The sequence below is a fragment of the Varroa destructor genome, unplaced genomic scaffold (assembly GCF_002443255.2).
Source record: "Varroa destructor unplaced genomic scaffold, Vdes_3.0 BEIS01000003.1, whole genome shotgun sequence".
Lineage (NCBI taxonomy): Eukaryota > Metazoa > Arthropoda > Arachnida > Mesostigmata > Varroidae > Varroa > Varroa destructor.
In genome coordinates this window covers 54766505-54782251 of record NW_019211456.1, presented here as the reverse complement: position 1 = coordinate 54782251, position 15747 = coordinate 54766505, and the positions used below count along the sequence as shown (strand labels likewise).

Here is a 15747-nt window from a genome sequence, read left to right as displayed (position 1 = left end):
TGTTTCATTAGAGCATACGTGGGATGTCTTCTCCAAATCTCAAATTTTGTTTATTGAGATTTTCAATTAGCTTTCTTTCTTATTTTGATTTTTTTTTAATCCTTAAGCTTAAGGACGTCGATAGAAGCACCGAAATCGCCAAAATCTTTCCCTATACTCTATTACAGCGAAGCGCTTCATTTTATTATCCATCGACTAGCTAATCAGTATGAGCCCAAACATTTGCTCTCTAAAACGAGTTAATGGGCTTGTATACTCGATGAAACATATCACCTTTTCTTATTGATTTCTCTGGTCAAAAATTTACCCATTTCTCGACCGGAGTAAATTTAGTTTGTATTTTATTCTCCAAAATCGAAATCAAAAGCTTACAGCATAGAGGCTAACAGCCGCATATTTCATTTGAAACCATGATTTTACACGCAACACTTTTTATGCTCCTATAGGATATATGATTACTCCTATTCACTACGTATTTATTATTTATCAAGTTTCTAGTTTGTCTGTGCTAATTTTTTGTGGAGGATCAATTAGCAGTTACAAAGGTTATAACGTATGTTGTAAATTTATTAACAAGTAAATAAAAAAAAAGGTTTACTGAAAGGAAAGGTAGACATTTTTGCTACGCAGGCTAATAATGAAAATCGATATACGCGCGCATATAGTAGAACACACAGACTTCTGCTAATATCTAAGTAATTTGTGCATCATGGGCGTAAAATTTCGAACCTAAATTTAAAACAAATGGCTATATACTATTAGTTTGCATATTGGTGCCCAGAGTATGCCAAAAAAATCGGAAAAATATTTTTATACCGATTTTGCACGCCGTCTGAGTTAAAAAATTGTCGCTAGACTATCAGGTAGACGACATTTCAATGAAAACACATATTATTTCCTAATTGAAGGATTTTCCAATTGAACGCACTGGTTAGGCTAGCGTTATCGCAGTTTATATCGCCAATTTATCAGTAGTTACACTGTAATATTATAAAGTACCTTTACTATATGCATGCTCATAAGATAAATCTTGTCTTCAGAAACAAACTTCATTTTTAATAGTTGTTCCTGGTATGCTAACATACCTGAGCCTGTCAGCATTACTTAGACACCGTATATTTCTTAGACATCAGGCACGTCATTCTACCGCGTTCCCCTCCGTGATGTTATGATAAAATCAAATCAAGTACAAATACAGTTAATCAAAAGTCAGTTTATTGACCGCCTACTTGCACACACTCTTCCCGACTTTTGATCCAAGATGGCGCCAACACGAGGTGCCCACTGAAAAGGAGGAGTGTGCATAGCTGATCTGTCGGTTACCCCTTTTTATGCAGGTGCAGTCTGTACGTAATTCTGAGCTATTGTACATCACACTATGTCCTAGTTGTGACGACAGGATTAATGAATCAATTATATTTGACCAAGCAAATGTGTACATTCTTCTGTGTCGCTCTTGTGTTCTCCGAGATGGAATTGTTTACCGCATCACGTTAGCGAATTGAATAGATATGAAGTTACACAGGACTCTCTGTAGCGCACTGTAATGGAATAAAAATGCAGAAAAATCGAAATGGCAGAGAGTAATCGCAAAATACGCGATAAATGAATGCGCACTTATACTTCAAGACAAAATGCCGAAATGTTGTATTAATCCATCATTAAAATTCTGGGAAACCATTTTGTATACCCCCCCGTCCCTCTTAAGTAGTATTACTTTGTTTTTGTTGAATAAAAATGCGGTACCAGGCATGGAATTCCTTCATCATTCATCCATCACCATATTTTACAAAGGAACTAAGAACCTTGTGTTGAATAATCTACGGACGCTGTGCGATTTGTGTGCTGGATGACTGCTGGTACGCCCCTCAATGTGTTGACTGCGTTAAAAGCAATGACAATCACCGCACCTCCGTTAGAAGGTGCCGTCATGCGGTCGAAGGTGTTATGCGGGGTTTTAGGTCTAGTGTTATGGAGTCTTTTATTCATTTTCTACTACCTCAGTTACTTTGGTGGACAGAAGACACATCTAAAGATGCGTTATACATCGGTGAAAGCATACACGCACGAAGACAAGGTACAATAATCGTTTCTATTAATTTGTGTTATCGGAAAGTCGCTAAGCAAACTTCTTTTGAACAGAAAGAAAATAGTATAACCGCAACAATCATATTGATTATAGAATTATCACTATTTATGGAGAAGTTACTGAACCTTACATTTTATATTCGCTTAAAAACAGTCGATTTATTTTTGCAGTTTATTTGAACACTCTTTAACTCAATATGATATCAATAACTACTGATGTTAAAACTTCTTGTTGTGCAAAGGATAAATAATCGAATACATATATATATTAACCATTAACCTTTTTTTATTTTTTCTGTTTAATATATGTCCTACATACATTTAAACTACGATATATTTCAGCTTTGGCTAACTTATTAAAAAATATTAAACTAAGCGTCAATTGAATCAATTATTTGTTCATGCAAGCTGGTAGTTTTACAGTCATTTGGTTTACATATGTGATCTATGTAACAATACATGACAAAATCTAAGATTAGAACAATTGTTTGTATTGTGACTTTTAAAAGAGGAGAGGGAAAGGAAGACAAATAGCTGGTTGACATACAATTACGAACCATTAAGTATTTCACTCATCTGTGATCTGTCTCTGCAAAATATTTAATTTGTTCCAATTAGTTTATTATACTTCAAATACTAATAAATAAATAACTATATTTTCCTTAAAGGCGTTTAAGGCATACCCGCCAAACCAATGCCTGAAGTTGATGCAATAAGTCTAGTGCAAGACGCAGAAATAAGGTACTTTAGTCCGGATCCCTTTATTATGCTTATCGCTTAATTGCTTAACATATATTCCTTTTTAAAGTTCTATTTAGCTAATAATTTAATCTGAACATAAAGCGTAACATATTGAAATTCATGATCCTATTGTATATACACAAAAATCTGCTCAACTAAGATTCCGTCCGTTGATAGTTTTATATCAATTTAACTTTTAATTTCGTTAGTCTAGAATACCTTGCGATTTAAACATGCAAACTTGACTCCAAACGATTCAAGAAGTAGAGCTACAGTTTTCTTCCGAATTCTTCATACTGAAGTTAGCAGTTTATCATAGACAATTTAAATATGACCCTTGTTGATATGAATTGTTCTAGGTATTTACCTCACAATTGATCGGCTTACCGCAGAAGCAATCCAAATAAATACTTCAAAACAATTTTTTATTGAAATCTCTGAACCGAATATTTTATGACGAATTACCTATTATATCTTGACGTCTTCTGACTGTGATGAATGTCTGTATAGCAGCAAGATTACTCAAGTGAACTCACATTTGTTTCAGAGTGAATTTGCGGAGAAGACAGGCGAGATTTTGAAACTTGGCCTTATTCGTAACTCTCGAGAACAACGTGCCAAACAACAAGGTTATCAAAGACACGCGTTTAACACCTTAGTCTCCGAACGCATTGGTGTGAGGCGAAGGCTACCTGATACGAGACATTCACTCTGTAAATTGGAAAGGTAAGGCCAAGAATTAACGAATGCATACTCATCATACAATGTTGGTCATCATGTGAAAAAAAATTCTGGAGCCTGATTACTGTTAGTGGGAAACAACGTCAGAAAGTGATTATTCGGGTAATGACGATATGTCGTCGTTAAGAACAAACACCAACTCGTCATTACTTCGATATTGATGATCGATATCGTAATACTGTTATGGAGTAATCATTTTGGATCGTTACCTAAGACGGGACTTGGCTTTTAGGGACTACCAGGGCATCACATGCTACTTTAGTTCGTTCATTTGTTTATCCATGAAAGCTTATCCATTTTCACGATTTCGCTGTACTTTTACCTACTTGTCTGAGTTAAAATAGATTGAAATTTTAACTAAATCGATATACGAAAAATTGCTTACAACGAAAAATGCTTGAAGATGGACTGTTTATGCTTATATGCATGGATGCGATTCAAATCTGTGCAAAGAAGTCTCCCAGTTACGACTAAAATGTGAACGAGGTTTGCCAACACATTATCCAATGTTGAGAGAATACATGGGTAGGAGGCGGATAGTAAGATCGACACGACAACTTTTTATCCAAGTTTAAACACTTCGGTGATCTTCTGCATTATCAATAAGTGGCCACACTGTCTCCTGACGAGATAATTAATATGTCACTTACATGTGTGCTCGTTCAAAGAATTTAAACATAGACAGTGAATTTAAATAGTGAAATAAGTAGTATCTTTAATCTTCTTGAAAACTACTAAAACGTAAAACACACGAAGACTAATCTTTCAATACGTTAGAAAATTGTTATAAATCACTCGACTCTTTAAAACAGCTTTTTCGATTTACAACCAGCATTCTTTAAAACGTCAGAATGTAGTCTGTCATTTAACTCACTCAACTAGGTCAGACACCTTATATTATCGAAAACTACCTTAGGGTCTATTGACCACAATCGATACTAAGGAAACATAACCTAAAAATATTAAAAAATGGAAAGCTATAAACGTAGATATAGAAGTTATCAACTTGTTTAGTAGATTCTTCCGTTAGTAGACAAACTTCTTTTTATCTGTTGTGTTCGTTTAGATCCGTAGGTGCACCTATTCGCCAACGGGGTTAGTCACTCCTACGTTGGAATCTCTTTTAGAAAGCAGAGTTGAGGTGTCGCCAAAGCAGGAGTGGTATTTCTGACAACGGATACTGTGGCTAAAGAGTTGATGAATTCGGTATTGTGCAATACTATAGACCGTTTTCCCTAGTACGTATCAAATATAGTGGACAACGATGTTGGCTCGAATGAAACAGGCTTGAGGGAGGGAGGTACCATACACCTGGTAGCAGTTCTATCAACCAACCGAACTGTATAAACTACTTCTTATCGAAGCCAGGCTAAATGACGACGCAAAATGTAGCATGCAGAGAAATGGCATTACTGATAAATTGTAAAACGTCATAGAAAATATACTTAGCGACTTCGCTAGCTTCATCCGTCAAAACAATCTTTACCTGTCAACGTATTCCATCCCTGTTCCGAATTCAGAAGATAATATATACTCTCTGGTGAAAAATTTAAAGTTAAGTTCGATGTATGGTTCACGGCTCATAACCCATTCCATTGAATGTAAAGGCCTTCACGACATTGATAGGAATATTCAGAAGGTGTGAGCTCCATCAAATAGTAGAACAACAAGTTTATACAGGTTTTTGCAAGACACAACGACAAGGAGATGGGGCTCCATTTAGTTCCACATAAACGCACCTATATAGACCTCCACTTTTGTACAACAAATGGGTTTTCTCCAGTTCCCCCTTTTGTTTTCACACTCTTTCCCTCTACTTTTTTCCATTCTATATTTCACCCTTATTAATTATAATTTGAGACGTTGTGAACTTGAAATTCCTCATAAAATGCAAGCTTTGTCACCCGATGTATAATACAAGGGGGAATTAGTTAGACTTGAATGCAACTGTCCTAGTAATGCAGCTCACGATGCGTTGTTATGGAGTGTTTCGGTCAGGTAACGAAGTCTGCTATACTTTTTAGATAATTTTAATATATCAGGTATGGACTGATCGGATTCGGTACTGCCGAATCATTTGAGAACGCTTTTAAAGAGTTGGTGTGCCGGGAATCATCTGTCCAAATTTGTGGAAACAATAACTGGTCCATCTACACATAAAAACAATCCTACCAATGTAGCTTTAAATACGTCATATATACCTTTATATAATATTACGGATGCAAACCAGGGTTTTACCGTTGAACTGTTCCTGGGTTTAGTTGCTCCACTATAAAATGAATAACCTATCGTTAATCCCATTTCCTGTCTTACCTGGCCAACGGTGCATTGGGCTTTCTGTCCCCACATATATTTGGCACAAGAGCATAAGCACTACCAGTGATAACGGAAAAGGCCGAAGCGCAGCAGTCAAGTTTCTCCTACATGCTCAAGTATATATATATATATATATATATATATATATATATATTTAAATTCACTGAATAAAGAAATTCCCTCCAAGTGTAGCACTAAATATAAAAAGAACGAAGTAAAATGGAATTGGACATGAAGAACTTAAAGAGGATAATGGAAAATAAGTCAAAACGAAAAACTCATGACAAATTAAAATTTCGAAGAACGACTATTGAACTACGAGTGCTGAGAAATCGAAGCTTTCAATTAAAGATTTGAAGTCTGTTATTTAGCATACAAACGAGCACCTAATATTCCGTATCGGAGTCCATCGGAACCCCACACATCCACAGTATTAATTGTTATAAAACGTCGATACTTTTTTAAGAAAAAAATTGGGACGTTCTGTTTGGCAGCAAAACAATCCACCACAGAAACATGTTCGCCCTCCACTGGCAATACCAAAAACAGATATCTTTTCCATTAAAAAACCCTCTTTAAGAATGCGTAGTTTTACTTCAGATGATATTCCGTTGCCATTCTATAGGAAAAGTTGCAGTTTAAGAAAGTATAAACGAACGCGTTTATATTCTATCTGGGATTCCTGAAGCCGTTTCCGTATACGGTCTAAATAATAAAGGCCTATGTGTGAAACTCATTCCTCGCTGTTGATCTGACGGAGGAAATTCGTAAGTGGAAAAGGAGGGAATCCACTGGGAGAAGAAAAGAATTTTCTATAAGCGGGAAGAAGAAAATTTTCGAGGAGAATATGCACTAAACCATTATTATCCGTTCAGTTACTTGTAAAATTAACCGCTGCTCTTTGTATTAGAAACGTTGATAGATCTGGAAGGAAGGCTAACCTTTTCTATTCTCCTATTGTCTCTAAATCTACCACCTTCAGGCCAGTCTGGACATTCTTTTTGTCCCAACTCCTCCCTTCGTTCGCTATACTGAAGGTCTCCTAAGGACATTTTTCATCATATTGAGAGTTCCCCGACGCGTCTCTCCACTCCCTCTGATATGCTAGAGTATAGCTTATAATATATTTAACCGCCTGGCCCTTCGTCCACGAAGACTATTTCATGTAAAGTTTAATCAAAAAAAGCAGAAACACGTGGAGATTCTGTACTCGACATTATCGGATTTACCCGAGTTACATACGACACATATGCCTATTTGCGACATACTAATTCTAATTACGTAGGTCTGAAACTGGCCATGTCTCGTCAATGCCTGCGTGACATGATACATCTGCCTCCCGCCTGATTTGTCATACCACGGCTCGAGATCTGAAATGAGAGATTTAGTTCATATGCCTACCGCATTCCTGCGTGTTTCTCTTGCCACCATTGCGTTTGCCACTTTTTAAAGATAGCTGTCCGCGCCGTTGTAATATCCAAATTGTCGTCACAGTATAGTTCCGCTCTTTGCTCAGACAGAAGTGTTACGAGAGCGCCTTTACTAGAACTAAGACTGACTCTGTAAAGACCATCTGTTGTTATAAACCCGGCTAATTCTGATCACGACCGTTTTTTCTGTGGCCAACAAAATGTTTGATTTCCTTGCTGGCGAGACCTGCGCCTGCCAAAATTAGGACTTGGGACCGAGTGGTTACTACTTACATTATTATTTTTACTACTTATTACTAATGCTATTTCCACTTTGGGATTTCATCAGTCATAGTAGCCAGTACGCCGCAAAGCAGCACCTGAATCAGCTTGACTTATAATAGATCTTACGAACGTAGTATGATTTAAAAATATTTTCAAACATATATAAAAATATGGGGTCGAAATTAGATAACTGCAATTCAAAGGCTCAATTTGGCATGCATTACTTTGAAAACTTACTTGATTACTGGCTACTAAATTTATTTCGACTTTTCGAAGATTCTAACAGTATAAGTCAGAAAAAAACTTTTATATGACTTAAATTAAATTTTATAATTAAAATTACGAGCCGTTGGGTTAGTAGAAAATTATACACGAGAGTGTTCTTTGCGGGTCATATATAGTGTCAGCATATAAGGGAATCGTCTTTAGATGTTCTGCATAATCACTGTGTAAGATCGCTATTACTTTGTATATCTATTTTGTATATAAAAATAGTAATCCAGTTGGTCAATCCTAATCGATGAGTGGATTACTTGCAGTTTTCTTCAAGAAAAACGGAAGAATCAAAAGGTCGACAAATTTTGTTTTGGGCTAACGCATCATATTTGTTGCACTCCACTTTGTCTCAAAGGCTCTCACAATATATATTATTAATCAATTTATATAAAATGTGTACTCAGGAAACTTAAAGTAGCACAATGCGTTAACTTCAGCTTAACATTTCTGCCAATTGTTTTTCAAACGTAAAAAAATTGCTTGAAAACTTTAATAGCCTTACTGCGAAATTTTTGCTACCAGTGCTGAATCTGGAAAAAATAAAAGTTACTAGGCCCGACAATATAGTTTTCCAACTATAACTAGTATCAGCCACTGCCCGGTTGACTGTTCAGGGCTAATCCTGTTCAGAAAATGTTTGGGTCTAAGGTTCAATGCTCGCCTTGAATGTCAAAATATCTATAGGGGAGCAACGGAGCAAAAAAAAAATCGAAGAGGCAAAAGATTAGGGAATAAGACAATCTGAGCGTTTTCAATATTACTCGTGCATTATCGTTTAAGAATCATCAAGGTCATTATAGAAAATAATAATTGGTTCGTTTTCGCACACTTGGCGCGCTACAGATATATGGTAATTAGTAATTACAGAGTTCAACAAAGTAGATATACAGTATACTATAACAGATTTACTTGTAAACTTTACGCTGCATTCACTGTATGTATGTGGTTTTAGACGTGGGAGCCAGTGATGTCTATGGAATTGCTTCCTAGCCTTATCTTGCTTCGTACTGGTGTAGATGATAGAAGTATCATAAACAGAAATGTAGAGACGGATATTTACGTTTAATTATATAACAGAACCTAGATCTACATTGATTACTAAAGTAATTTATTTTTTTATTTTCCGAAAATTGCTATTGTTTTTTATTTTTATGAATGAATGTTGCTTGTCCTTTAGTTAAAGTACGGTACAACTTTCAGGTATCCTCGTAATCTTCCTCGAGCAACAGTGATTATCTGTTTCTTCAATGAAGCATGGTCCACTCTTATACGAACAGTGAATTCGGTTTTGGATCGGTCTCCGCCATCTCTCCTTCATGAAGTGATACTTGTTGACGATCTTTCGGACATCGATGAACTAGAGCCTCTTGCTAGATTCATCCAAAGGCATGAAAAGGTATATATCGGAGTGTGAACAAAAACCAGCTAAGAACTAGATGAAGAGGAACAATGTCGTACGATCATGTCCCGATTTTGTGTATAGTTTTCAATGTATATTGATTTTAATTAAATTAAACATATGAAAAGGTATAATGAAAAACGAGAACACATGTAGCCGCAGAAAGAGTCCTTGCCGAAAATCACAACTTTAGATTTCTCACTTCCACATTTTAATCGAAACGTAGAAATGGAAAATCATCTATTTTATGAAAAACCCCACCTACGGCCACGGTTAGCGGTTATGAATACACAAGTTTGGATCTTTTTCTTCACAAATGTTTCTCATAACAAAGTCGCAATGTATTGTACCTAACATTCACTTCCCACATTTTCTTAGCAACTTATAGCAGACTTGAGAATGGTGGGCTTGAACCCGAGTTTAAAGATAATGCACCTCAACTTCTATTGCCCTATCGTCATTCTCGTCTCAGTAATTTCTTCCCTCTGTTGCAACTAGCCCACTGCATCGCTTTAATTATTCTATTAGCTCGTTCTAGTTATTCAGCTACACGATTGCAATGTTTAGTCAATATTCCGTCAATTGCTCCGATTTCAGTGCTACATTACCCCCATTTGAATGCTCCGTTACCGTGTTCTGGCCATAACAACATTTGCTCTTAACAAAATAATGTTCGAAAGCAGCTGCTAGTTCGAATGCAATCCAACTTGTAAGGTCTTGGCAAGTAATCCCGGACTACACATATCAACATGCATACGAGCTGATTTGAGCAGTTGTGACAAAATTACAGAAAGGGATAGATTTCATAATCCAGCATTTTTTTGCTAAAAGCACTTTAAGATAGAGCTTTATCGCCACTTCATCAAGCAACGCTCGCTTTGCCTCTACAAAGTTAGCGAAGATGTTTCTTTCCTGGTACTAGCATGCTTGAACTCCGACAAGCAGTCCGCAAGCCTCTCATTGAATCCCTACCACATATCGATACTCGCCACCTTACGGCTGTAGGAGAATTTGTGCTTCGTTCGTCCCGCGTTGGTTGGCATCCAGGTTAGACCTTGTCCATTTCAAAACGCTGGCACCAGGTGGCAACACGCCAGTTATTCCTTCGTCAAGGCTGTCTCTTCTAATCTATTTGGATACCCACAGGTGTGACCACCGTTGTAGCTACTGCATTTCAAACTAACACTATGCCATTATAAAAGGGTATTATAAACATATACTGTGGAAGTAGTATTAAAGTGACCCTGTCATAAATGTGTTGCATATTTTTTTGTTATATATATATATATATATATATATATATATATATATATATATATTTGACTACAATAATTTATTTTAAACTCCAACGGGGGTGAAAAGATTTTCGAAAACTACATGATGTCATGACCAAGATTAGTTTTATATTTCATAATGTGGCTCACGCAATAAGTTGATGCCTCGCCTACCTTTTTGTCTTGCAGGTTCGACTGATTCGCACTCGAGAGCGTGAAGGTCTGATACGAGCCCGTATGGTAGGTGCTCATAATTCTACAGGAGAAGTACTCGTTTTTCTTGATAGTCACGTTGAAGTGAACGAGCGCTGGCTGCAGCCCCTTTTAGCTCCCATTCAGTCCAATCCATTAACAGTTACCTGTCCGGTAATTGATATCATCAATGCCGATACATTCGAGTACACTCCCTCGCCACTCGTTAAGGGAGGTTTTAATTGGGGTATGCACTTTAGATGGGATAATTTACCAAAAGGCTACTTTAAAACCGATCGCGACCGGATCGCGCCGTTACCTTCACCAACGATGGCGGGCGGTTTATTTGCTATTCATCGAAACGAGTTTCGTCGATTGGGCGAATATGACTGGGGTATGGACATTTGGGGCGGCGAAAATCTCGAGCTTTCGTTTAGAATCTGGATGTGCGGAGGTAACTTGAAGATAATACCCTGTTCAAGAGTGGGGCATGTATTTCGAAAAAGGCGGCCGTATAACGCTCCTAACGGAGAGGATACTCTAGCAAAGAACTCTCTTCGGGTGGCCAACGTATGGATGGATGAGTACAAGAAGTATTATTACCAAGTAAGACCAGACCTTAAGGATAAGGACTATGGGGACATATCGGCAAGAATCGAACTGCGGAAGAAACTTCGGTGTAAGTCCTTCGACTGGTGAGTGTGCATTTGTTTTGAAAGTTTGACACTACTGGCAGCAAAAGGAAACCATTAAACTGGAACATATTTGTGTCCATTAGTACTACCACTATTTAAAAAGAGGCGCGTGCTTGTTCTTGAAAAAATCATTATAACATAACTAAAAAAGGTTGTGGAAGTGTATAGTAAAACAAATAAATAATAGCGAACATTGTTTGACTATTATCATAAGTCCACGTCAATTTTTTGCCTTAATATAGCTAGCCTGAGAGTAGAAAAAAAAAGAAGCGATGCTGGACAGACAGCTCGTTTACACTTCTATACAACACTAGTCAAAGGTATTCGTTAGCTTGTTCAAATTTGTAGCTTGTCAAATCCTATGGCTGGAGGGCTGTGTCGAAAAAAACGAAAAATGAGAATGAAAATTTTCGTAAATGGGGTATTTTATTTTCGGATAGGGAGAAAGGCAGTCTATACTGCACTTATCGACGCTTTTTTTAGCCACCTAAAGTAAGTAATTAAAATTTTATTGAAGATACCTGAACTAGGATTTTTAGGATACTTGGAGACACTTAAGGGTTTGACGATATTTTCATCTATACTCACCCATACAACGAGAATAGCTTCAATGAGTTATTCCCGGGAAATGAACTGTTTTGAACAGTTCAAACTATCCTTAGAAATGCTCATATAGTACCTTTCTATGTCTCGATTTTTGCGTCTGACATCCCCATTAGACATTTAATAGGCTTCCAACGCAAACAATGTCTATGCCTAGACCTAAACCTATAAGGTATAATACCGAGATGTAACTTTTCTAAAAGTATATTTCTACAACATTGCCAGTGTTAACTACCACGAACTTCTGTTGTGATTTCATCACAAGTAATGTAAATTGCTACATATAGTGAAAACATAGTTTCTTTATGGACTTGCAAAGGCTTATAAAAAGGTAGCAATCTCTCAAAGTCCAATACAGTGAATAATGTTATACACATGACATACTTAAGTTTCTATATGTAAGTTATGGAATAGCACAAAATCATTGACATTAAATTATGTACTTTCAAGTGGTGATATAATGAAAAGTGATCAACAAAAAATTCTGAGGGTAACCAAATCCCGCATATCATTAAATTTGCGAGACACAGAGATACCATGAACAAGACAAGAGATATATTTGTGAGTACTGCTAATTTTCTTGCTGTAGATATCATTCCGGGCAACACAGCCAAATCAAATCAGTAAACCTAGCTTGTGAGCTTATATAGTGGACCTTTTATTTCAAATTAGATTTTTAAACAATATTATAAAATATCTATTTTACATCTAATATAAACTCGAATACTTGGCATCACTGTTATAGCGTTTTTTAAAGTGCCGTATCCGATTCCAGTGAACGGAACATCACATTATTAGAAAAGTTTACTCTTTACGCTACTTATCGAAATCAATAAGTTGAAATAGAACGACTTCTTTGTTATTTTTTATGATGAGCGTGTGCCTTTCAAAAAGCTATCTTACCAGTAGCAGAGTAAAGGCTTGATTTTCAGAGATTTACATTGCATTCGGGCAATAATTCACTTCAAAATTCAATATCATGAAAGATCCTTGAGGAAAGTTCGGCCTTTTGGAAAAACTCATTGAGGCAATTATGGCTGAAAGAGGACGATAGGGGAATATTGCATGATTTACATGTAAGTTATGCGTCCGGGAAAAATTCAACGAGACATAAATTAAAAAATTTGTGTGTTATATATGTACAAACTTTCCGATCCTTTTCTTAGATTCATTTGAAGTGTGCGTAAATGTGTCCATAAGATACGTGCCTTGAAAGAAAGGTTCACTACGTTTGTTGCTTGGTATTTGGTGTGGACTCATAGCATCATGTTACTCGTTGCACGTGCAACGCACACAAACTACCTTAAATAGTGGAATTCTTGACGGTTATGTTCTCTATAGATTTCCTATAACATACGCCTGAACGGCTTCACGCTTTTTTTTTTAAAACTTATGCTACAAAAGGACTATTAACACATGCTAATCTTAATTTATATAGGTTAGTTGTTTTGATTTGAGCAACCTACCACAAATCTCGATATTAGCCTGGTGATCTAAACTCGATCGAAAAACCAATGCAAGCTAGTAAAAAAATTAACACACTTTTCTTTCTATGCCAGGTACCTCCATAACGTTTATCCGGATCTGCAGCCGCCTACTAACCGTACTGGACTTCGAAATCTTGCATTATATAAACGAAAACAACCAGTTATGACCGGACGTTTCCAGATTCGTGTTGACTCACTTTGTGTCCAATCAGAAGACAGCGTTTTAACTCGTGGAAGCTTTCTCTTCCTTCAAAAATGCGACTTTCGAAATAAACGTCAATCTTGGTTTGAGACAGAGAAACGAGATTTACGGTTGGGAAATATCCTCTGCCTTGATGGTGGTGGGAAGGGGGTACCAAGATTAAAAAAATGCCACGAAATGGGCGGTTCCCAAGACTGGAGATATTCTGCAAAGTACGGAGCACCTCTTTATAACATGGCGAGTGGTATGTGCCTCGGCTCTGCTAAAGTTGCTGAAGGTCAACGGGTGACTTTGGAAATATGCAGCTCAGATCGAGCTCTTAAATGGGACTTCGTTGCACAAAAAAAATATAGATTGGCCCTACTTTAGGCCTAGATTTAGGATCAACTTAACCTATTGGAACATATCGTACTTCCAAATTAAATTTCCTCTATAGTTAAATCATATCAGTTTAATAAGTTGCATTACTTGCACTATTCGGACTCTTCTTTATATACTATTAGGTTCTTAGAAACATCTCAAATGTCTTTCGAAACTTTGAAATTTCTTGTGCACTAATGGTTTTAGCAAAAAAAAGCCACTAATCTTCTCCACAAGCTTGTGGAGATCATTGTTTTGTTTGTATCTTTTTTAGCTCCACTTCGGTCTTCATAGATGAACACTTCCATGACAAAAAACGGCATTCCAATTTTTCCTTCGGTATGCTTTTATTTTATAAACTGCCTTGATTCGCCCTTCGCCGAGATTAAACCATACGCAATTTAGCATCTTTGGGCCGCGTGCCACAAGACTGATAGAACAAAAAGTTACTAAACAACACATTTTACAATAAGCAACAACGGCAACTTTTTTAGCAACCTAATAGTAAAGCACTTTTCTGTGTTAATTGGACACAGTATTGTTTGGCTCGATTTGAAACTGCATCGTTGAAAATCTCATTCTGATCCACCCAATCATTCTATGAACATATACAACTTGTGCAATTTTGAATTTTGAAGAGAGAGACAAATCCTCGTTTTTAATAATCCTTATAATTTCAGCATCAAATGTTTCAGCTACTCACATCACAAGTAATTCACTATCTCACCTAATTTCTTTCTCACTTCTGTATCACATTTAGTATTGTTCTGTATTGTCTACTCAAAAATTATATTTAGCATAAATAATAAATAAAAATGGGGTAGTGTCTTTGCAGTGGTGGATTTGTGCTCTTAAAAATACCGAGTTTGGTAGTCGCAAATGTATTTTGTGATATAACCTTTATAATACAATGCTAGGTCAATCAAGTATAATCAAGTAATAAAGCTCCACTGACGGGGCGATGTATATACATGTATTGCCATAGACACCAAATGTCACCGTTTGTACTTACAGGAGAAAAAGTAAAATATTTCATTTCACAATTCTTGAAATCATTTTCAATTCCTAGCTTTTTAAATTTTGAAACCAAGCAGTGTAGTTAGGTATTGCCGGTGATGAGTACAAGACTCATGGCCCTGAGAGCTAATAAAATTAGTTAGAGTTAAACAAGGCGAAGCAACATTGTTAAGAATCTGGTCATATCAAAGCGTCTTACCGCCGAGTAGAGTAAGACACTCAAAAAGAAACAGCTCAATCATCGCTAAATTTCTGCCATTTTACGGTTTCAACTACGACAACTCTTTTAATAGTTTTCACCAAAGCTCCCGAAATCAAACATTTAAAACGTACTAAAAAGATTCGCTGATGGACTCAGTGACATGTTAATTACGGTATTACGAAAAGCACACTGTTTACTGAAAACTCTTCATCATAAAATACGAATGGCTTTACAAAATATGTGAACGTGTGGCTTACTGCACGATGATTATCTACTAGAAGTACATTCGAAGTTCTATCAAAATCCTTTATCATGCGAGCACAAGTAAGAACAGGCAAATGCAATGTTTTTGAGAGATGAACATTCTGGGAATTAACCCAGATTGTAGCCAAAACTATAGGAGGCTTACTGGCGCTTTATTTAGGTAAAAGGGATTATTTGCACACTGCAAAAGCAATGC

The 15747-nt window shown here is 36.6% G+C and overlaps 1 protein-coding gene across 2 annotated transcripts; it reads left to right on the top strand.

The window, feature by feature from the left end:
• Positions 1–1087: 1087 nt before the first annotated feature.
• On the top strand, positions 1088–15111 carry LOC111246693 (polypeptide N-acetylgalactosaminyltransferase 11-like). Of its 2 annotated transcripts, none has more exons than XM_086983264.1 (5): positions 1088–2077; positions 3377–3555; positions 9057–9252; positions 10719–11416; positions 12470–12945. In XM_086983264.1, exons 1-5 carry the CDS (start codon positions 1850–1852, stop codon positions 12558–12560), a joined length of 1392 nt encoding a protein of 463 aa, XP_086839390.1. In that variant the 5' UTR covers positions 1088–1849; the 3' UTR covers positions 12561–12945. The 2 variants fall into 2 exon arrangements, with proteins under 2 accessions (XP_086839390.1, XP_022652434.1); XM_022796699.2 differs by lacking the exon at positions 12470–12945 and adding an exon at positions 13579–15111 and having other exon boundaries at positions 1160–2077.
• The last annotated feature ends 636 nt before the right edge of the window (positions 15112–15747 follow it).

What these genes read in the sequence shown, in the direction of transcription:
- LOC111246693 (XM_022796699.2), top strand. Translation starts at nt 1,850, where the DNA reads ATGACTGCTGGTACGCCCCTCAATGTGTTGACTGCGTTAAAAGCAATG. An exon ending in TCATCCAAAGGCATGAAAAG is followed by an intron (nt 9,253 to 10,718) that starts GTATATATCGGA and finishes TTTGTCTTGCAG; the next exon opens with GTTCGACTGATTCGCACTCG. An exon ending in CGGTGTAAGTCCTTCGACTG is followed by an intron (nt 11,417 to 13,578) that starts GTGAGTGTGCAT and finishes TTTCTATGCCAG; the next exon opens with GTACCTCCATAACGTTTATC.